Genomic DNA, 23,380 nt, shown 5'->3' on the forward strand with positions numbered 1-23,380 from the left:
TTATGGCTGTACATGCTGCACTTACACTTTTTTGTAAAAGGTGTATTTAGAGAAGAGAGCTGTTAAATTCTCACCACCCGATGAAAAGGACATTTGTCTTCAGTTCCAAGCTGGTTTTAGTAGACTTAGTACTCCTTCATTTGAAAAGTCTGTTTTTACTCAGACTAATCTGCAAAACACAGCAGAATTATTCATACGTTCAGGGGCAAAAATCCCGTTTCATAGTTGGGGGGGACGATAAACAGTAAAATTTTAGAGAATAAATCCAGTGGGGGACAAGGAATAAAAGTTTTAGCCTTCCTTTAATACAGCATTTTGACATTTTCAACTCTATCTCGCAAACAGGCAGAAGACCTTTCTTAGAGTAATACAAAACAATGGTATTAGGTGGAAGGTGGCAATAATACAGCACATCTGACATAATACACTGCAAAAACCCAAAATCTTAACAAGAATATTTGTCTTATTTCTAGTTAAAATGTCTCATTTTTAGTTTAAAAAAATCTCATTACACTTAAAACAAGACTCATCACTGGAGAAAAACAACAATTTTCACCTGTTTCAAGTAAATTTTCACTTGAAATAATTAGAAAAATCTGCCAGTGGAACAAGATTGTTTTGCTTATAAGATAAATCTTGTTCCACTGGCAGATTTTTCTAATTATTTCAAGTGAAAATTTACTTGAAACAGGTGAAAATTGTCAAATAACAAGTTATTTTTCTGGTGATTACTCTTGTTTTAAGTGTAATGAGATTTTACTGTTTATTATTATTTTCGATTTCGGTTTCGGCCACAAATTTTCATTTTGGTGCATCACTACTAAATACTACTGCATTGTTCCAAAATTATTAATTCGCTCTCAAATTATTCTAGGGGGGGACAGCTTTACTAATGGGGGGGACTTGTCCCCCCTGTCCCCCCCGGGATTTTCGCCCCTGCATACGTTACTTACTCATGGTCCATGGACAGTAAATCTTTGGGAAATATCTAACTTAAAAAATATCCAGTGTGAAGTTAAAGGTGTGACCAGTAGAGGGCGTCCCATCACTGTCCACAGCTGACACCCGGGCCTCCCTGCAGCCAATCACAGCTCTTCTTTAACCACCTTGACTCGGAGCGTGTAATTTTCTTTTTTTTTTTAAACACAGTTCGAGTAGCTTGTGCTGGGAGGAAACCGGCCTTCCCCTCCTCCTTTTCTTCCTCCTTTTTCATCTTCTTTTCCTCGGAATTAAACATGTGCTCGAACAAGTCAGCAGCCACTTTGTCCAACATGCATCGGTTCAAAGTGAGCGGAAAGAGCCTGCTGCTGTAGGAGAAAGAGAGAGAGGGGGAGGAAGATGTGGCGTCTGTGTATCGCCGTAACTTTCGGCCTGGTTTGGTATTTCTCCGACTGCGGTCGCTCTTTAACGCAGTACTTCATATGTTTCGTGTTTTGCTTTTCCACGCCACTCCTGCGTGGCAGCGAAGGGAGAGAGAGCGGGACGCAGACTGACGGAGAGACGACGGAACACCCGCTTCAGGTTCAGGTACTGCTGCTTTTCCATCAGACAAACTTTTAAATCCGAGGCTCAAGTTGGTTTTTTGCAAGATTAAACCTAAGATAGCTCGTAGTTAAAATATGAGTGTAAGATGTTTTCGTTTTCAACCTCCTGCACGTCACTGACAGGTGTGATGAAGCGACTTGATTGTTGATTAAAGGCTGATATATGGTTCCGCGCACCGACGCAGAGCCTACGGCGTAGGGGGCGCGTCGCCGCGTCCCCTACGCCGTACCTTACGTCTGCGTCATTTTAACGCAGAGCCATAATTCAGGCTTAACCTGGAATGTCAGCATTGTGATTGTCGCCCCTGCTGGGATCACATGACAGCACTTTGAGACAGTAAAACAAGTCAAAGTGAAACATAAGTACTTCTTGCCTGAAGTGCAAATAACTTTTTCCTACTCGAGCCTGCACTGCAGATATGTACACACTGTCCTGCTACATTTTTTTAAATTTTTTTTCACTCTGTTTTGTTTTCCAGGAAACTGCTGAGGATGAGTGGTTTGACGTGACTGATGCGGGAACTGGGAAGGACTCAGAACCACCAAAGTCTCACTGTCCTCATGCCAAGAGGTCCCTACAGCAAGGTGAGGGCCCCCCCCACACACACACACATACACATGTCCATTTAGGTGCCACTTTTAGAGCAAATAAGAAATGGTTTAACGACTGGACTGCTGGATCTTCACACCTGATTTCAATGTTTTGTCATCAGCTCTGTTTTAACTTGACACATTTGAAAAGAGGAACTCTGCATAGGCAGGGCTGCTGTTCCAGCTCACGTTACATGCAAACTAGGAGGGGCGTTTTGGAAATAAAAGAAGTGGGAGTCTTTAAACAGCTGTTATGAATCAAGCAGGAAATGAACTGCACTTTTCATGCACTGTTATCAGATTTTTGTCCTCTTTTTTTGCACCTTTATTCATATTTCTCAGCTCTTAATGCAATTCAACAGTTTCTTTGACTTTCGGAAGTCTCCCACTTTAATAGAAATAAACTTAAACTTTAAACAGTGAGGTAATAGTAAAGTATGTTAGACTTTATTTTGTTTCGTAATGAGGCTTCAAAAACACTTGACTGTACTAACTCACTTCTAAATATAGAGCTGGTTTGCACACTCATGAGCTATCAGTCCTCCTCAAATCAGGTTTTACCGTTTTTAAACTGTCTTTAATTTATATAGGTTATATAGTTTAATTTTGCACTTTTGTAAACTATACAGCAATTCAGGAACCCAAAATACATACTTTAACTTTATCAGTGTTGCTCCAAAGGCTAAGGTTGTAGCTTGTTTCCCCCTCAGTGCAATTAAGGCACGCACTGACAAAATGTTTGAGATTAAAAAAATATATATATATGTATATATATACACACACACACACACACACACACACACACACACACACACACACACACACACACACACACACACACACACACACACACACACACACACACAGTGTCTACTTAAAATAGTTCTTCTGCCTATTGGTCAAAATTGAACAGTGATAACATTAAAGCTCCTTGCATTAATTTTTGTACATTTGTATACATGCACTCTCGTGCCCTCAGTATGACTCCGGCCACTGTGACATCAATACAGAACCTCCGGAGATGTTCTGGGATGTCAAGGAGGTTTTGTATTGTCACATCTTGTGGATATTTATAATACTGGAATTTCCCAATGTAATTTGTGATGAGATGATCAATGTTTCTCAACTAAAAGTGGTTTTAATGTTGTGGCTGGTCGGTGTAAGGGAGCTTCTGTTTCAGCAAAAATACAAGCAATCTTCAGTTTAAGCAATTCTCTGAAAAATTATAAATAAGGGACCATCAAAGCCCTGCATTGACATTTAGACTGTCTATCCACCCGTTATCTATACCTGCTTATCCTGTTCAGGGTCACAAGGGATCTGCTGGAGCCTATTGCAGCTCTCTTTGGACAAAATGAACATTTAGTTTATCAGTAATATCTAAATGAAATTATTGGGATGTCAATTCACAGAATAAAAGATTCCAGATGAGGTCATCTTCCTCTCACCACCACCTCCTGTTCAGAGGAGAGTCCTGGCATGGATATTTATGTGGGGTTTTGAAATTAATTATTGAGTTTTTAAGTTATTCAGAAATTTAAAAAAGAAAAGAAAAAAGTGAGAGCTCGAATTTCAACTGAGCTCTGCTGCTGCCTTAAAGTTTGATCTTGAAGGTGAGTTGTATTTCTCTTTCACCTCCCTCCCCTATTGTGATTTGCTGACATTGTGATGGCTCTCCTCAGTGTTTGAGTGCGCCTACACGCAGCTGGTCCTGCCTTGGTACAGCGTCCCTGAGCCACGTGAGCACCAGCCTCTGCATAAAGTGCTCAGCAGGGACTTTGACTTCGTAATTGACCGCATCGTTGAGAGGGCCAAAGACTTTGATGTCTGCCAGGTGGCGGTGGGCTCCATTCGGATTTTGACCCAGCACTTGCATAATGCCAAACAGTCTGACAGGTGAGACTAGTCTTTTTCTTTCTTTTTATGCATGTCGTATTATATTCTGGTGCCTCTTAGGTTAGACTTTGCACTTCATAAGGCTTCTGAACTCTATAAATCCCTCGTTACTTTTTATCGTCTGTGAATAGGTAACCATATTTTAGGTCACATCTTTGCTGATGGACTCCTAAGACGTAGTGATCGAAGAGTGTTGCATCACAGGAGCAGATTTTAGATAAAAATCTTTAAGAGCTTCTGAGACTATTCAAAGCTGATTAGATATTTGGAGAAGGCTAGTACTTATGAACATTTAAGCTTACGTGTGTTTTTGCTGTCTGCTTCAGAGAGGTCTTGTTCAGCTCCAGAGCACAGGAGATCACAGTCCTCCGGGAGCTTTCTGACGCGCTGGTACGCAACCTTTTTCCCCAATCTCTCTGGGGACAAGAAGTCAACCGCTGTGCCCTAAATGAGATCATTGCCTTAAAGGGTAAGGAAGCACTAAATCCAATCTCTACAGTAACCCAGTGTTATGTAAGGATTAAGCCTCCCTTGACTTCTTTCAGGAGTGTGAATTCTATGTAATCCTTTAGTGTCAGCAGCAGTGTAGACTTAAGAGATTAACTTTAGGTTAAATAAAAGAACGGACTCATACTGAGATCTTTCAGTTCCCCTTAATGTTTTCTTTCTTTTTCAGTAATGGATAAAATGTTTTATCTCTTTAGAGTCTTACTGTGCACAAGGATTTGGCATTTATAGGTGTTCCCCAGTTTCAATAAAGGATTTAACAGAATTGTTAAAGTTAAATGTTCATCCGGACTGCTCTGGAGTTAAATGAGTGACGAACCTGTTCCCAGATGTACAAGTAAATGTTCTTACGTTTTAAGACTAACTCCTGAACACACTGAGCAGAGCCAGAAGTGAAACTCTACTAACCCTCTGACTAAATAAAGGGCTTTATTTGGCATTTAGTGGAGGATAAATATAGAACTTTGCTTCTTTCTGAAATGGCAAGAAAACTCCTCCTCTCTTCTCCTATCTCTACTTTTTTTGGTCTCTCAATCACCAGTGGGCAGATAGGCCAGATTAATCTTAAAGCCAGACATTGCACTGCCCTGAAATGGCTGCCCATAGACCATATTTAAGCACAAAAAGCTCATTAGTGTCACATCTTGTACATTTAACTGCTGTTAATTTCAGAATACCAAGAAATTAATCGGTGAACTGACGGAGAAACAACAAACAATGTCTGCACGGCAACAAAACAAAACGCTGCAGAGTAGACCATACCTTTAGCTCGTCCTCTTATTACAGGTCGATTTCAGACTTTTTGACATTTGGAGTCAACATCTGTCCATGTTTGCTTTTAGATGGATCAATATCTGTCGGGATTCTTCTAGTGCATTTACAGTAATGTAATAAGTCGTGTCTCTCTCGAGTAAGGTTATCTGCCAAAACCATCCCTGATTTGCTCTGCTGTCATCTGTGCATTAGGAGGATGTGATGAAACTAAACGACTGAAACTACTTCAGCTGTAAATTATAGGAAAATCCCTAATTTGTAGAAGTGAAATTAGTAAATATAAACCGGCTTAATAACGAGCAAATATTCTTTCTTTTTTTTTCTTTGTTTTTCCTGTATTTGTTTCCTAGTATACAGTATAATGTTTTTTTCAGTTGGATTTAGGTTACAGACAGATATATTCTTAAATATATCATCAATTCAATGGACTCCTGTAGTTGTGGCAAGTGTGTTTTTTTTTCTTTTATGTTCTTTATTTTATCGTTCCTTGTTTGCATCCTGCAAGAAACAGCAGGAACTGGCTGAAATGTTTTTCAAAACAAAAAAGGTCTACGCACCAGCCTCTATGACGGCCACAAATATGTTGTGTCCTGGGTAATTGAAACTAAATTGAAGGACTGCATATCATGCAGTTATGTTCAGTGTTTTGGTCCCCCCCCACCCCCCCAAGTCCTAACAAATCATTTATTTATTTACAACAAATAAAGGTAATAACTTTTATTTTTAGCATGCCGTGTTACCCCTGTAAGGCCTGAAAGTGTAGAGGCTACAGTTACTGATTTACAGCTTTCACAGTGATTTAAGCCAGAACTGAAACTGTAATATATTTTGCATATTTCCCTTTGTGGTGGCTGTCTTTGTAGGGTTGGGGCTCTTGGTGAATTGGCTCTCCGACCCCGACAACCTGAACCAGCTGGTGGTAAACCAGCTTGACAGAGTTGCATTGGAAATCTCTGCTGAGGAGCTGCACGTATCTGACCCAGATCATGTTTCTCTGGCTTCACAGGAGGATGAGGGCGAGGGGGAAGGAAGTCTAGTGTAAGTGGCTGTCATGTTACCACCCTGCTCTTTTGACCTGCTGAAATGTTTGTGAGCCGTTTTTAAGAAATGACTGTAGCATCCACCAATTGTGCTTCAAATTGAAATTGACAAGTTACTTTGGTTTACTATTTAGGAGCTTGGAAGGAGCTGGGATTTCAAACGGTAGTGGGATCAAGGGCAAAAGAAAAGGTATCTTCGGTGATGTATTGTTGCAGCTTGAAATTATTCTGTTCAAAGCTCTGTGTGAGTTCTTGTTTTCGTTATTTATTTTCTTCAGCGACAAAAGGCCTAAGGTAAAAATAATGGGGTACTTTAAAACACATGAATGTGCCTGGATATTGACTTGTACAATTATTTCATGAGTAAGTGTGCTGTCAGCTACCTAATGTTATACTTTTCTTTGTCAAATTGGTTTTCAGTGCACAATCAGCCCTCAGTTTCATCTGTTTGTTGTTCCAGACAGCTAATTACACAAACAGAAACTCATATAGTTCCTGTTTTTCTTTATAATCAGCTCTGCTCTGTTTAAATGAAACAATCCAGCAGCAGCGATGGCTGAATAACGGATGTCTATAATATATCTAATCCTGAATTCTGAAAAACACCCTAAGTTGTCATAATGATTCACAAATTGCCAGGTTGTTACATGAATAATAACTTTGACAGTTTGAATAATAATCGTGTTTACGCCGTTGCCCTGCCTCATTGTGCATTGAATTGTTCAAATGGCTTTTCACAAACATCTTCTCACCATCCATTGTTGCACCACTTTCTGTTAATGCACTATTCAAAGCAAATTTTCAGCCCAAAGTGTTTTTCAATGTCTTGAGAGAATTTGTTATTCACAATGCTTGGGATACAGTCAAATAATGTAACAGGAAGTTGTTCAAAATTATCCAGGAAAATGCTATGCTTTTACTATGTTTACTATTCTGAACTTTAGGCAACAGGTTAAAAGAAGGATGGTCCAAATTTGTGGAAAAGATGAAATCCAAGAAAGCCAAGAAGAAGAAGATGAAAAAGGTTGAGCAGGATCTGATGTTGAGGCTCATGCACGGGGACGAGTCCAATGAAGACAACGTGAGCAGCAGGGGCGGCTCTGCTCGCAGCCACACAGACTCTGACAGGGTGATGCTGCCTCAGATCATGCAGGGCATTAAATTGAATATCACAATTTGCTAAGCCTGACACATTCATTGCTTCTTTTCTTTTACCAAACACCATCAGGATGACAGCGATCTGGAGGACTATCTGGCCAGCGTCCAAGAGGACATGATGGAATTCAAGCTGTCTTATGAGATGTGGTGCATTGGCCACTGGGCCGTCAGCATCCCTCATGTGAGTTAGAAATGGTGACAGTGAGGAGTGTCCCGAAGGCTTGTTATCTGTCTACCAAGGCCCTGTAAAAGCTTGTCATTTGCTGAAGTGTTAATGTTTGAGCTGAGTTTTGACCAGAGGTTAACTGTTGTAGGCTGTCTGGGAGGATGGAGAGCTAATCTTCACTGTACACCTGGAGGAAAAAGACAGCCCTGAGAATTTGCACTGGGACATCAAGAAGACCTACACGGATGCTATTCATTTCCGCAACAGATGGCAGGTGAAGCCCTGCGTGCAAATCCCTGTTAAATTGTTTTCTTTTTTTGTACTAATTAACATATGATAGTGGTTCTTGTTAATTGCTGCAGCTGCTAATGTTTGCAAATTAAACTTCCTGAAATGAATTGGAGCCTTCACCTGTGAGGAGAAGCACTCGCTTATGTAAGAGTCTAGCACAACTCTGTGGCCACATATGCACTTGGTTTTACTAGATATGCTCTGGTTTTACAAATGATGCCAAACAGGCCAAACTCAAACCTACTGACTGAATTAAATGAGGGAGATGATACTTCTGGGAGATACTATAGCGGCTACAAAAAAGACCCCTACTACAACTACTACTATTATTCTCAGGACTCCCCCAACATTCCCATGATCTTGGAGCTGGAGGAGTCTGAGGTCAGTGACGAGGTTACAGAAGAAGCCAGGGCATCAGTTGAGCACTTCCTGCAGGTGACTTACTTGGGAAGCTCAAATGTCTTGATAAATAATAACTTGAAAAGATTTCACTCTATATAATTGTAATTTTGTCTTCCAGGAATTGATTTCTGATTATCTGATTGGCCACAGTCAACCAATTTTTCAGTTCTTGTGTCCACTTGACAAACTGCTGAATGAAGAAGTCCAGTCTGGAGGTGTGTGGGGGCTTCTCAGTGGATTGGCTTACTTCCTCACTCCAGGCCAGGAGGAAGAAGAGGTAACGTCTCACTGCTGTCTTTCATCAAGTTCACGCTTTGATACATTATTCTGATTTGTTAGAAACAAGGTTTGCCTGTGCTACTTTTACAAATTACAAGTATACTTACCAGATTAATTTGTGTTCATCATTCAAGGTTACGTCAATTTGACCATCTGAGTGTTTTGTACGTAGGTTGATTGCCTTACACAGAAAAACTCATAAATAAATTAGAATTGTCTCCATTTAACTTTTGCAGGGATTCTGCAGCCTCATGGATGCTCTGTTAATGTTAAAAAAAAAAAACATTATCGGTATTTTAAATAATTTGTCTAAAGAATGCACTAAGAAGTGTGTGTAATGGGATGGAAGAATATAGAAAATTATTAATATAATTTAATTTACAGAATGTTTAAAAAAAAAAAAAAAAATCTCTCTCTCTATATATATATATATATATATATATATATATATATATATATATATATATATATATATATATATATATATATATATATATATAGAGGTTTGTAGGTTCCAAACTATGAAGCTATATTTAAGTTAAAAGCAGGACCATGAATTGGTGAATGAAATTACCTTTAAAATATAACATAGTATGATTTGAGTTAATAGAACCTCACAAATAAATGCTAAATCTCATGGACAGTCCATATTCTGGCAACGCCATGTATACATTTAACAAATACCTGCAACGTGGATCGGTATTAACTGTGTACAACAACTATTTCCACATAGCTATTTATCAATAGCGTCATTATATCTGTGCATGAGCCTTATCTTTACAAACCTGACATCATCAGATATGAATGTGCTTTTCACTGCTTGAGAAAATGGGCTTGTCATGTCAACCCTGACAGGATGCCTTCATATTTCCTGTTTCACTTTAAGTCACAATCTTGTTAGCTGCTGGGAGGCTTGGTTTTATTTTTCTCTGCCTCCGTCTGCTGCTGTATCTGAAATGCCTTGAATTTTCATTGTTTTGATAAATGCAGTGGAAGTGGGCAGCCTGAAGTGGTAACATGCTATTTTTTTTCTGTCAGGGACTTTTTGTGTTTAAAGAGAGGTTCACTCAACAAGGTTTTAAGCTTTTTTTCCATGTCATAAACATAGTTTTGAGTCATGTTCATATATATAACAGACTACAAGCAAATATTTAGGTTAGTAGTTATTTTGGAGGAGTTCAGTGTTTTGTCAGGCATAAAAAAGGCATAGTGGGAAATATTACTTCTTGGCCAAAGTCCATGAGTATTATAGGGATTTTCAGCACAGAAGACGATGCTGCTCTAGTCATAAAAGCTGTCCTTTCTAAAGGGATTTGGTCAAAATACCACATAGAGGCAGTACAAAATCACCCTTTTCAACCATGTATTTACATCTTTGTTCATAATGGCTTGTTTCCAGGGATGGAGTCAACCACTTCACTCCACCCCCCTCGTCTGAATTTGAACCACCCAGTGAATGTCATATTTTCTGAACAAGGAAGTCACAAAGTGGCAAGATTGTGCTATGTTGGAGATTTAGAGTTTGTAGTCACTTAAGATGCTTAGGCGTGCTCCCATACTGGTGTATGGTGCTCATTCACAACACTGAACAGCCTATCAGGGGGATTTCTCTTACTGTCTGATTCAGCATTGTTCAGTTGGCTGGATAAACCGCCGACGGGGGTTCTGATAAAGCCGAGTGTCCTTTAACACCGAAAAACACAAGACAGATGTTCACTGGTGCTCCCGATGGTGTAGTGTCAGCTTTGTGTGTAAGGGTCATAAAAGAATAAACCCCTAGTGCAGGAATCACATGACTAGAAAAGACAAAGTGTGGATTGCTATAGCACAAGTATGCTTTTTCTAATTGCAAAAAATGCATTTTATTTTCTCCCCTTGCTTTATTGCAAAGAGAATGTATGTAGGCTTTTACATGTCCAACCCTCCCATCCAAGTAGCTTCTAAACCATCTTGGTCCACACAGAAAGGGGAACATAGTTATGGTTGTCTAAATATCCGGTGGTTATTCAAGTGTCATAGATGTGTTTTCAGATGGGAATCTATTCATATAAATGTGTTAAAGCACATTTTAATAGAAGGTAACAAGCAAGAGAACTTTACTTTAGCCATTAACCCAAGCAGTGCAGTATTTCAAGTTTGGTAAATGTCACGTTTGTAATTGGTGGCCTGCTCTTACAACAGCATCTCCCTGAACTGTTTTATTGGTTTTGTTTTTGTTTATTTCTTTCCTTTTTTGCAGAACTCACAGTCAGAAGTCCCAAAAGAAAATACAGTCCTGCATCCAGAATCCACAGCTGCGTGTGTAGAAAACCACTGTAATTCTGCTGAAAGCAGGAGCTACATTCCCGATTCTCCGGTCCCATCCATTGTCATCTCTCGGTGCGACTCTCCTCCAGAAGTGCCTCAGGAATCAGAAGTGAATCCACAGCCTGCTGTTAACTCAGGCTCCTCAAATGAAAACTCCTCCCAGGAAAAATCAGAGGACTTGGATAATCCCTTAACTTCTCACATTAAAATGATCATGAGAGGATTGACCAGATCCAGGTCACAGGAGACTCTGAGCTCACCAAAGGCCAGCGGTGATGAGCCGTCTGATTTGGGTCTGCAGCAGGACGGCGTGGAAATGCGATGTTTCAGTGCAAAGTCGAGTAAAAAGGAGAAGTCGATTTTCAAGATGTCTGGAGGGACCAAGGTCAAAGGAAAGGAGGCACAGGACACATTCCTGAGAGGAGAGGACTCCCAGCTTCAGAGAGGTCAAGTCAACCGGGAGCAGCTGGAAGCCACCAAAGCCATATTGGATCTACTGAAAGAAATCTCAGGTTTGTTCAGTTTTGGTTTTGAAAGTCTGATGGTTGCCATGTGGACATCTCATATAATTTTTTTTCTTTTTACCCCAATTGCTGACAGCAAGATATAATAATAAAGATATAATTTCACCTTCCTTTAAACACAGGACAACTTGAAGGGGTAGCTTTACTTGTTTTCAAAAGACCTGGGTGATGATTTTACTTGTTCAGGAAGCGGATTTAACAGCTGGCAGCCAAACAGCTGTTTTTATTTTTTTCACCTTTTGTCTCCGTTTTTTGCTCAACATAATGAAAACATATAAGTGACACCAGGATATCATATATTATAAATAATATAACTAGTAGTCATTAAGATAAAAACACAAGAACTTGAAGTTAGCTTAATACAAATTTTAAAAAAATCATGAAGGGTGCTGAACTACTAAATTAAAGAAGCACCATCTAAAATATTGATAAAAGAATCTTGGAAATGCAGTAACGTATATTATTAATGGAGCAATGACACATGAATAAAGGTTAACTTTTTGATAAATTATCTACCTGAGGCAGCCTGCAAACCAGAGAGAATTAATATTACACCACACTGAAATAAACTGGCGTGATCACATGACATTAAAACTGACATTAAAACTGTTGTTTTTTTTTTTTTTTTTTTTTTTACAGTTTGTGTTTTGAAGCCTCTTTCAACTCGAGTTTTGGTTCTCAGCTGGCACATGTCAGTCTCAGCCTCTCACATAAACCTCAGTAAGATGCAATCCAATGATTAATTAACTCATGTTTGTAATTGTAAGAGCAAACATTGCTATTTTAACCCTCTCAGAGTAAAAAATTTAATTCCACTTAAGTGATCCTGTGGATAAAGTTTCTATGGACAGATGTAGGTCCTTTTGACTTTGTAAGTGTCCATGAAGGAGTTTGTACAAACAGATCTCCTTCTGCTCACTGCCCGTTTGTTGTAAGTTTATGCAAGTCGACTATCGAGTGTCGTGTCAATAAACACAAAAGCTTCTGCTTCCTGTGTTGTCTACCCCTTTGTGGGCGGCTTCTAATTTACTATCATTTCCCATTGCTACAGGACATATTCCCCTCTGACCATCCCAGTGCTTGGTCCATCTGTCTTTCTAGATGTCTCTTAGATATCTGCCGAAACCCGGACCTGTAGTCTCAACCCTCTGACCACCTCAGTGTCTGCCGTCTACATCCGTCTGTATAGTCTCGGTAGCACACCAACTAACCACGTATCAGTAATAGCTCACAGATAATTAATTCTAATATATATTACATTTTTATAAATTCTCAACTCTTTAAATGCCTATTTGATCATGTGGCGTCACTTTTTAATGAAAGATAAAAGAAGATATAAAATATGAGTTATTTTCCACATAATTAATTTTATGGGTCTGGGGATACTTCTAAAAGACCAGTCTTAAATATACCACAGATTATACTATCAACTTGACTTCGTTGTCACTTTTAGTGTCCGGTTTAAATGTTTCTACCCTTTTGGGTAATTCAAGGACAAAAACAAGTCCTCTTCCAAAAATTGCAATTTAAAAGTATAGATTCATATTTCTTTCACTTTCTTTTGCTAGTTTATGTGAAGATTAAATATTGGTGTGATTTATAACTTTTCCTGTCTTCACAGGAAACTCTATCCTCATTAACATTTTTGATGCCATTTTGAAACCTGTAATGCCCATTTTGAAAAAGTAAGTTTACTACTATTTATTTATTTATTTTTTTCTTTTCTACAAATATTTGTTAAATTTCACTCTAAATGACTTGGCTCACTGTTGCTCCTCAGGAAAGTGAACTCTTTCCTAAACAAGATGAACCCCACAGAGGAGCAGATGGCTGCGTACATCGACAGCCTGCGTAACAAACTGTGGCCCGAGTTTCAGGCAGCTGCACCTTCTCCTCCTCGCACCGATGAGGAAAAGAACGAGACCAGAGAGCGAGCACATCACCTCATCAGTACCAGATGTAGTTGGCACCTTGCTGCTTTTAAGTCAGAGATAACCACCTAAATCTTTATTTTGTTTTTTCATTTTTTATTTCTGTCGACTCTGTGTTGTAGATTCAAATTACCTCATCCTGAAGAAGACAGACATGGAGTCGGTTTTTAATCTTTTTCAAGACAGTGAGGAAAACAAAACTCTGGTTTATGTGAGTACCTCAGCATTTCACTTTCCGTCATCATATCTCCTTTCCTGTGTCTAATCTTCAGGTTTGATAACAAATGTGTATGTTCTAAATCTGCCTCTTTATCTTTTATACAGATGCTTCTTTCATTCCTGTTGAGAGAGTTCTTGCCCAATGAGCACTCATTAAATGTGAGCGCTGCTATTCTGCAGAAAGTGACCAACTCCACCAACTGATCTGTGAAACTCTGATTTTCCTTTCTTTCTTTTCTTCTTTTTTTTAATGTAACTTTTTGATGCTTTTATTTATGTCATGTTATTTATTAAGCCTCTTTAAATGCCTTAACATATTTGGGATTACTTGTGTGTAAATGTTAAGCATCCTTTTTGCCGTCTTTACCTCAAACAGACTGTGAATATTTTCTTAATTTCATTTGGGATCATTGATCTTCTTTCACCTCCAGTCTAATGAACAGTGAAACCAGAAACATTTCTCAGAGGTGACTTGGAATAATCTACTTTTTGTTTATCTCAGGAAGAGAAATTATTCTGTATGTCATAATAGTTTGAATTTCATCTGTCACCTTTTTTTTGTATAAAGAATATATTTTTCTAAAATGTTTCCCATCTCTTTGAGTACTTTTGCGTGGTGATGGGTGTCAGCTCTTTTGAATTTCCTCATGAATTTTAAAATGTATTTCAATTTCTAAATATTTATCACTCCATATGAAGTCGCTCTTGAAGTAATGTAAAAACTTGAATTTATTACAAATAAAATGATTTGATAATGGGTTGTTTCAGTATTTTTCTTTCTCATAATGAAGTTGAAGGTCTGCTAAATAGTTGTTTTTAGTGCTCTTAAGAAATGTTATTTGGTTTATAACTATATCTGTGGAAAAGGTGAATTTAAAAGATGAATCCTTAAAATAAAAATTACAAAGAAGAAATTGTTTTGATTGAATTTGGGTAAATAATTAAGCAAGTATGATGGAATATAAAGATTTGTTACCTGTGCCTGCTATCACATTTAATCATCTGTTTCGATTAAAAAGTTGGACATTTGTCAATTTTGAGAACGAAAGAAGGGAGTCGAGATTCACAGATGAGTTAAAGTATAAAGTGCCAAATGAAATACACAGTTCATGTGTTTAAAGTTCAAGAATGTAAAACACATCCTTACAAGCAGTATTATGCGTAGGCAAACAAACTGATTTGTGAGGTATCCCTGATATAGAATCCGTCATACTATTTCATTTGTCTTATTTCATTCACATGTCTAGCTGTATATTTACCAGTACAGAGAGAGGTTTGTCTAGAAGTATATAGTATCTATGTTAAATGCATACATTATGTCTCTTTATGCATGTAACATTTTTATTTTGGCTTATAGACTAGACTACATTCATTACAGTCATTACTACGGAAGAGTATTAGGACCAGGCAGGAGAAAAAATATTTGAGAGGGGAAGATTTTTTTTTATTGTGCACTTTAAGAAAAAAGTCGAAATGTCGAGAAAAAAGTCAATGTCAAGATTAATGTTGAAATACAATTTCGAGAATAAAGTTGAAATACAATTTGGTGAATAAAGTGGAAATGGCCCATCAAATCCAGTTAGGAGAGCGACTGACAGCTATGCAGCAGCAGCCGTAACTAACCAACTAACTTACATCGTGGAAGTGTAACGTTAAGGGTACGTTTCTGAAGTTATGCAACTGCATATGTGTGATGTGTTTCAAATCAATATCGTACAAAATTTTGACATTTTTCTCAACATTTCGACTTTTTTCTCGAAATTGTACTTCAACATTAATCTCAACATTTCGACTTCTTTCTCGAAATTGTACTTCAACATTAATCTCGACATTTCGACTTTTTTCTCGACATTTCGACTTTTTTCTCGAAGTGCATAATGAAAAAAAAAATCTTCCTCTAAAATATTTGTATTTTTCTCCTGCCTGGCCCTAATACTCTTCGTACATTACACCCACATTATTGATGGGTCTTTATATGTTTATTTTTTTATGAAGGTACTTCAATGTTTCATAAAAATGTTTGAGAATTACAAAAGGTGTGTTAAGAGGTTGAATAAGAAAATTAACCTATTTGAAAGGTTAGAATCGACAAAACAAGACATTACTTTTTTCTTTTATATTACAGTTTTATATATATATATATAAAACTATTATATATATATATATATATATATTATATTTTATATTATAGTACCATGATTTGGTAAAAACTTTTATCCTTGACATATATATGCATTTTAATCTTGTAGCAGATGTGAGAACAGGGGCAATACAAACACCAGGAGGGCCAAAATGGTCACAGAGCAGAGGCGACAAACGAGGGCACAAAGGGGCACACCTGCGACCAAAGGTGAGCCCAGGACAGGCACGCTGCAGCCAGGTCCTCTCCAGGCCTGCAGGTCCTCTCCAGGCCTGCAGGTTTACTCCAAAAAAAAGCAATGCGACTCATAAACAAAGTTGGATACAAGCACCGAACCAACCAATTATTTATAGAGACAAATGAGCTTAAATTCAATGAACTGGTGGACTTCAAAACTGCATAGATTATGTTCAAAATCAACAATAACATGCTGCCAGACTGTATTCAAAATATGTTCAATTTAAGACAAAGCCATTACAACCTCAGAGGGGAGAGCATATACAGGAAATCAACAATCAGAACCAACACCAAACTGAGATGCATTGCCGTGGAAGCGGTGGATGTATGGAATAAATTAGATAGGGATTTGAAATTATGTAGAACCTTAACCTTATTTAAAAAAACATTGAAAAGAAGGATGATTTCTTTATATCAAATTAATGAGTGGTGACGCTTGCTATGTTGAGTTGGGTATTTATTTAATTAGTGATTTGATTAGATTTTTTAAGGATAAAGGTAACATGTAGACTGCACCTTTATTCTTAATTTTTTTTATTTCTTGAGGAATTTTTGTTATCCTCATGGAGGCCATTTGTTTTACTGGCAGTCTTTTCTCTTACTTCTTGCTTTTATTTCATTACTTTAATAAATCTTTTTGAGGGTAGGCAAATAATAAGCTTTGCTTCAGCCTACACCTTTTTCGGTCTAGATGTTATTTGTATATTGGAAACTTTTTTGTAATGTTTTCTATGAACAGTGTATTTGTTTTCTTGTTGTCATTTTTATTCTTTTTTTTGTGATGTCATGAACGAAATAAACTAAACTAAACACAGGTTCTCCTCCAGGCCTGCAGGTTCTCTCCTGGGTTGCAGGTTCTCCTCCAGGCCTGCAGGTTTATTTATTTATTTCAGATCCCCATTAATTGCTGCCTCAGCAGCAACTATTCTTCCTGGGGTCCAACAGTACAAATATACATTTCTATAAAACTTTTACAGTACAATATAAAATGTTAGTTAAACAGAATAAAACAAAGTAGATAATAAGTACAAAGAACAACAACTAAAAAGAAAAACAAGACAAAAAAAACAAATAAAAACTAAAGATAATAATAAGCAGAAAACAATGAAAAAAATAAAATGAATTTTCCTAAATGAAAAAAACGAAAATGAAAAAAAAAACAAAAAAAAACAAAAAACAAATAACAAATAACCAAAAACAGATAGATTAAGTGGTTCTCCTCCAGGCCTGCAGGTTCTCTCCTGGGTTGCAGGTTCTCCTCCAGACCTGCAGGTTCTCCTCCAGGCCTGCAGGTGGCAGCACTGAGCCGCAGCAGCAGTAGCAGTCAGGCCGCTCTGTTCCAAGATGTCTGCGCCCTGAAGGATGCTGCTGACAGCGTGAAGGTACAGGACAAGTTTCAGGTATTAAACAATAAAACACTCACCGATAAGCTTTTCAGCTGGTTGACTGGCAGAGTTGTTTTTAATTAAAGTGTCTGTAGCTGGTTGTTGTTCATTGTGGCTGCTGAAGACGCATCTTGGTGTCCAGTGAGTTGATCATGTGGATTAATGTTGTTTTGTGTTGCGTGTCTGGTTTATTTAGCGCTTTAAAGATCCGCGTTTATTCTTATGGCCATTGTTTACTCATACTGGAATAAGGTCAAACCGGAGGCTGTGATACCTGTTATGGTCATTAATGGGGATCAATGTTGTAAATCAGAGGTATCTTAGTGTTATTTACGAAGTGCAAACACTTCTAGAAAAATAAGTATCCAGAGGAGTGTTAAAAAGAGGAAAAGAAAGAAGTACAAACTGAAGTTCTTTAAAATGCTCTGTTGAATGATGGAACTTGATGTTGTAACCTTGTAAGGCCATATAAATCGCTGTTTAATAACATTAAGGTAACTAAAGAAAGGACACAAAGGGAGGTCACTTTCATAACACAAACTGACACATTTTTGCAAGAAGCATAGAAGTGTTCATTATGTTAAATGCACATTTAATAAAAAGGTTCAGGTATTTTAACAGGTGAGGCAAGGTAATAACATGCAGCGTGAACACTTGAAAACATGGTGGTTCTGATTTTCTGACACTTCAAACTTGAGTGTGAAAACAGCAGGATACATTAGGTTTTCTAGATGATGATTAGATTAAATGCAACGTTTTTGTCACTACTACATATCACAAGTAGAAACTGCGGTCAGGCCAGCTGTCATTCGCAGTTACGTGGTTAAATCAGCAGCCCTCACATTTCGTGTGCGCTCGTATTTCTGTCTTTACGACATCAGAATGAATGCGGCTCAAACACAACTTCCGGTTTTCAAAATAATATTTCGAGTCAAAATCATGGATGTATTATATAACATTAAATAAACTCAAAATAAACAAAGGAGAAAAATAAAAAAATGCGCTACTGATTTAGAGGTAATTAAGATATGTATTTTTTTCATAGATCTTATAGATTACCTTGATTACACCCATACTTTTACTGTAATTTTACACACTTTTACTGTAAAAGTAGTAAGAATATACAAATAATTTATCCCTGAGGGACTGTAAAAATTTGTTTTTCCATAATTTCACCTAATAACTCACATACCTATTTTGAGGACTAAGATGACTACACGGATTCTTTAGGGAAAAATACATTTTGACAGTCTGCAGCACAGTACCTGAAGCAGAAAAAGCGATTGACCTTGGTAAAAAAAGTCAAATGTTTGAAGTCCAGACCTCCATATTTCCACTTTTGCACAGTAAAGGTGTTTAAACATGTGGGTCTGCTTGTAGTTATCGTAGTCCTGAAGAGAGGTGTGTGAGTTATTCAAGATTCAAGATACTTTATTTGTCATTGTTCATATTTCATAACAGCGAAATTACAGGTGCTTCATCGCAGGTGCTGGTCCTCGTATACGTGCAAGATAAATAAATAAACAATAAATAAATATAGAGTGCAAGATAAGTTAAAAAAAGGTGTTAGGTGAAATTATGGAAAAATAATAATTTTTACAGTCCCTGCAAAACAGTACCGGAAGGGAAAAAAAAGCATTCAATCTCTTTAATAAAGTCAAATATTTGTATATTCTTAGCACATTTATCTTTTTTTTTTTTTTTACAGTAAAAGTGTCTAAAGATTATGATGCAAGTATGGCAAAAAATACTACTACTATTACTACTACTACTACTACTGTCATTTAGCAGACGCTTTTATCCAAAGCTACTTACATCAGAGACACACACGTTTAGGGTTAAGGCCTTGCTCACTGGGTCCTCCAGACCCAAGCTCACCTCTGTAACCACTAGACTACCACCTCAGTAATAAGATAAATATCTTTATTAGTTAAAAAATCAGTACCTTCGAATTCATATTGTACACCCCATATTGTACATTTCTGTTTATACATTTTATCTGTCCTATGTCATCCTACGTCACTTTTTGTAAAGACTCATATCCGGCACTTTAAAACCTCATATTGTACATTTCTGTTTATACATTTTATTTTATCTCTTATATTTGTTTGTTTTTATATTTTTATTGTATTGCACCAATCACCACAACAAATTCCTTGTGTGTGTTAACAAACTTGGCAATACACCCTTTTCTGATTCTGATTCCGATTCCGTCTTTATTTTGACTTCAAATATTATTTTGAAAACCGGAAGTTGTATTTGAGCCGCATCCATCCAGATGTCGTGAAGACTGAAATACGAGCGCACACGAAATGTATGAGCGGCTGATTTAACCACGGCTGGGGTGACCGCAGTGAGTAGAAGGTAGTAATACAGTCATTTTCGTAACTATAGCGGGAGTCAAACCCGGACCGCCTAGTGAAATCTGCTACAATCAAACCGTGGCTGCTGTGGGCTGAGAAGTGCAGGGCTTTTCCATATGTTAGTGAATGGCTGAGTTTCTGCAGGATCTGTTCAGTGTCCTCCTGACTTGTACTTGTTGTCACGGGATTAAAAAAGGGATATTTCGAATCTGGGTTTGAATAAATGACTGCGGCATCTGAGTTAAAGTACTTTATGTGGTATATGGTACCAGAAAAGCAATATAAAGTCCACAACTTACCTTTTTAGATGCTGTTCTGTCAAAAGGTTTATACTTAAGTAACTTCTACCAAACCACTCTTCTTATTCATTCCCCAATAAGTTAATTAATTCACACACACTTTTCTCTGATGAATTTCTTATTTATTTATTTTTTAATCTCAAAACATAACAACCACACACAGACCTGCTGCTGTTACCCTGGACAGTTTCTCAGCCATTATGACATATAATGTATGCAATTAATTGTGTTATTTATGACATTAGGTCACAAGAGGATACTTGTCACTTAATGAACATATGTGATGTATTTATTTTTTTTCTGAACCTCATATCAAACCAGGGTAAAGGACTAGTTCTTTTAGGCTTCGGTCGCACAGTGAAATCAGTATTAACTTTGTATTTATCGAATTTATTTGATGAGGGCGATTAAAGTAATGATTAACAAGCCAAATGGTAATTTTTTTTGTCTTCTATCTGGATAAACAATTCAATGTTTGTTATTTTAACAGTGACTAAAGTTCATTTCTTAACTTTTGTCATATACCGTAACTAATAATACCTGGGCTGTTTCAGGCCAGACATCAGCACCATTCATATGCTCAGTACCTCCACAGTTTTCAATACAACGCCTGCCTGAGAGGACATAGGTTTTAGAGAAAACAAATAGCTGAGTCATTTTCAAACTGCAGTTGTTTGCAGTCAAAGACAACAGACTTGGATCTGCTCCCTTTTCTTCCTGACACCCTTTTGTGGGGTCAGTAAGCATCCAAGCTTCACATGATGTGATATATTGGTGACACTCCAACTGAATCCCACTGATTTGAAAGCCAGCCATCTGAATGTGAAGTTAAAAGGATATACTGTCCTACTTTAGTTGTCTTGACACTGGGCTCGCTGTTTCCTGGCTACAGTTCCCACAAATATGTTTGATGATGGCATAACCTTGAATATTCACATGTGGCCTCGAGATGGCTATTATGTCTCTTCTGGGTAATGCATGAATCTGTTCCCATGGTGCTTTTCCTTTTCTTCCTCTTCTCTCATTGCTCATTTATCCTCAACATAAAGAAATCTGGTTATATAAGCCATAACAATTATCTCGACTCCTTCTCACACATCCAGGTCATGCAAATAATCAAGGCTTAAAATCAAGCACATCATGCTGAGAACTGGAAGATAAAAGTTGCAGAAGGGCTTTTATTTTATCTTTTGCATGATTTGTGGCACGTACGTCAGGGGATTTGATGTTTTTTTCTGCTCTGATAAGAGAAAAAAAAACTTACAGCTATGAAGCCACACATTACAGAACAACCTGCCTGCCTGCAAAATATATATATATATATATATATATATATATATATATATATATAAAAAATAATCTCAAATAAGAAAATACTTTTTCTCAAGTGGCTTCTTAGTTGCTGATTCTTTATTGCTGCTGTTAGTTGCCTTTTCAGGATTTATCTCAAATACAGCCTGTTTGTAATACATTCTATCTTGCTATTCAAAGATGATGGCGGAGGGAAATGTAATTCAAAGCTGCCTCTCTGAGATTTGATCACAGGGAAGCAGAAGTAATGCAGGCAGAGCGTTTTTGGCTAAAAGGCATCGCTATTCAAGTGTAAGCTCCTGGGTTGACCTGAGCTGTAGTGATGGGCTTATTTATGTTGGCTCAGTATTCAACTTTCAGCAAAGCAGCACAAAAACGGTGTCAAAGGCAGCTGAACGTTTTCTTTTTGCATGGTTTGCACTCAGCAGCTAGGATGAGATTATAATCTCTGTGGTCAAAACCGTTATTGAAAATTGCACTTTGAGTGCTGAACATTTCATTACAGTGCATGAAATTTTCCATCTTAAGCCTGATTTATGCTTCTGCCTTGCAGCGATGCATGTAGGGTAGATACAGCCCCCAGGCCGTCTCTGGCGTTTATATTTCTGGGTTATTGGCAAAGGTTATTGGTTGTGTTGCTCTGTAATTACATCAACAACCACTAGAGGCAGTGTAGGCTCTTTCTGTAGCAGTGTGGCTAGCAGTGCCGAGTTTCCTTTTGTTCACTACATGTTTGTGACTCAGACATAATCATGGATCAAATAAAATATATTTTACACAATTTGGAGCTGTAAAACAATAGCTATTGCAGCAAACCTTTGTTCTAGTTAGCTACTGCTATTATTTATGCACTATTTAATCTTCACTTTATCTGTAATATATCACCAAACTTATCATCTACCTATTTCCTATATTGTAGTTGTTCCTGTTTATAGTTCAATGACACTAATGCACAAATCCATCTGTTTAAAGGTGCGGGTATACTTCTGCGTCACACACACGCAGAGCACACGGCGCACCCGTGACGCCGTCACGAATCGTTCAGAGTTCTCCGTCTCTCCATTTGGTCGCGGTGCAGAACCCCCCGCGGCCACTAGTTAGCGATCTTTTTCTGAATGGTTTATCCGACTTTTTCCGGTCACAGTAAATCAAAGAAATAAGGACAACTATTGTGCAAAAAACAAAAACAAAAAAAATCACATATAAACGAAGAAAAAAGCCCTGGAAGTTCACTACTGATTCAAACCGGAAACCGGAAATGCTTCGCTTTCAAACGAACCAATCACAGCCCTCTCGGTCTGCGTGTGGACGGCGTCTCCTCGACGCGTAGTTACAATTTTCGGGAGGTGCACGTCACTGACGGCGCATGTGACGGCGTGTCCTCTGCGTGTACAAAAACCACACGCCGTAGACACGGCGTCGTTTTGACGCAGAAGCATAATTCAGCCTTAATATGTTCATAGTTCTTCACTATTTTGCTCACTCACCTGGATATGTACCAAAATTGCACTTGTAAGATATATATACCTGTGTGTATATATGTTTCCATCTGTAAATATTGTTCATATGCCGTAAATCCTACCTGTGTACAGGGCCGCCGCAAGGGGTGTGCGAACCGTGCGACCGCATGGGGCCTCGCGCTATGGGCGTTAAATTGACGCAGAGCATACGCCATAGGGTACGGCGCAGTCTACGGCGAGGTTATGCGGCGACGCGCAACCTTCGCCGTAGGCGCTGCGTTGGTGTAACGCGGTACCATAAATCAGCCTTAACAGTCACAGCAAATTTGCCGTGAAGGAGATTTGCGCTAAAGTTTAAAAGAGGACTAAATTTGTACAAATGTTTTGAATGTTACCCCGTTTTCCACGTTACCTGGATTATTTTGGGTTATGGAAGAGTCAACTACCGTTGGTGAGTCAGTGTAACCTTCTTAAATAATGTCTTTATCAGAATGTTGTGGTAGCTTTGACCACCTGCCTATTTTAATGTTTGTGTTGTTGTCAACTAGACCGCCGA

The 23,380-nt window shown here is 38.0% G+C and overlaps 2 protein-coding genes across 3 annotated transcripts in view; both read left to right on the top strand.

The window, feature by feature from the left end:
* The first annotated feature begins 1,156 nt into the window (after positions 1–1,156).
* Positions 1,157–14,386, top strand: si:rp71-46j2.7 (uncharacterized). 2 transcript variants are annotated; one of them, XM_061725531.1, is made up of 16 exons: positions 1,157–1,527; positions 2,024–2,129; positions 3,818–4,031; positions 4,358–4,500; positions 6,176–6,350; positions 6,487–6,542; positions 7,297–7,481; positions 7,581–7,691; positions 7,825–7,950; positions 8,304–8,402; positions 8,488–8,646; positions 10,888–11,467; positions 13,101–13,164; positions 13,260–13,438; positions 13,533–13,621; positions 13,735–14,386. In XM_061725531.1, exons 1-16 carry the CDS (start codon positions 1,339–1,341, stop codon positions 13,831–13,833), a joined length of 2,574 nt encoding a protein of 857 aa, XP_061581515.1. In that variant the 5' UTR covers positions 1,157–1,338; the 3' UTR covers positions 13,834–14,386. The 2 variants fall into 2 exon arrangements, with proteins under 2 accessions (XP_061581515.1, XP_061581516.1); XM_061725532.1 differs by having other exon boundaries at positions 1,157–1,521.
* A 2,924-nt stretch (positions 14,387–17,310) lies between these two features.
* mrpl11 (mitochondrial ribosomal protein L11) overlaps positions 17,311–23,380 on the top strand; it is a 54,848-nt gene continuing 48,778 nt past the window's right edge. The window contains exon 1 of the mRNA XM_061725535.1: positions 17,311–17,406. The gene's annotated coding sequence lies outside the window, so the exon portion shown is untranslated. The remainder of the gene's footprint in view (positions 17,407–23,380) is intronic.

The sequence above is a fragment of the Cololabis saira genome, chromosome 7 (assembly GCF_033807715.1).
Source record: "Cololabis saira isolate AMF1-May2022 chromosome 7, fColSai1.1, whole genome shotgun sequence".
In the NCBI taxonomy this organism is placed as follows: Eukaryota; Metazoa; Chordata; class Actinopteri; order Beloniformes; family Belonidae; genus Cololabis; species Cololabis saira.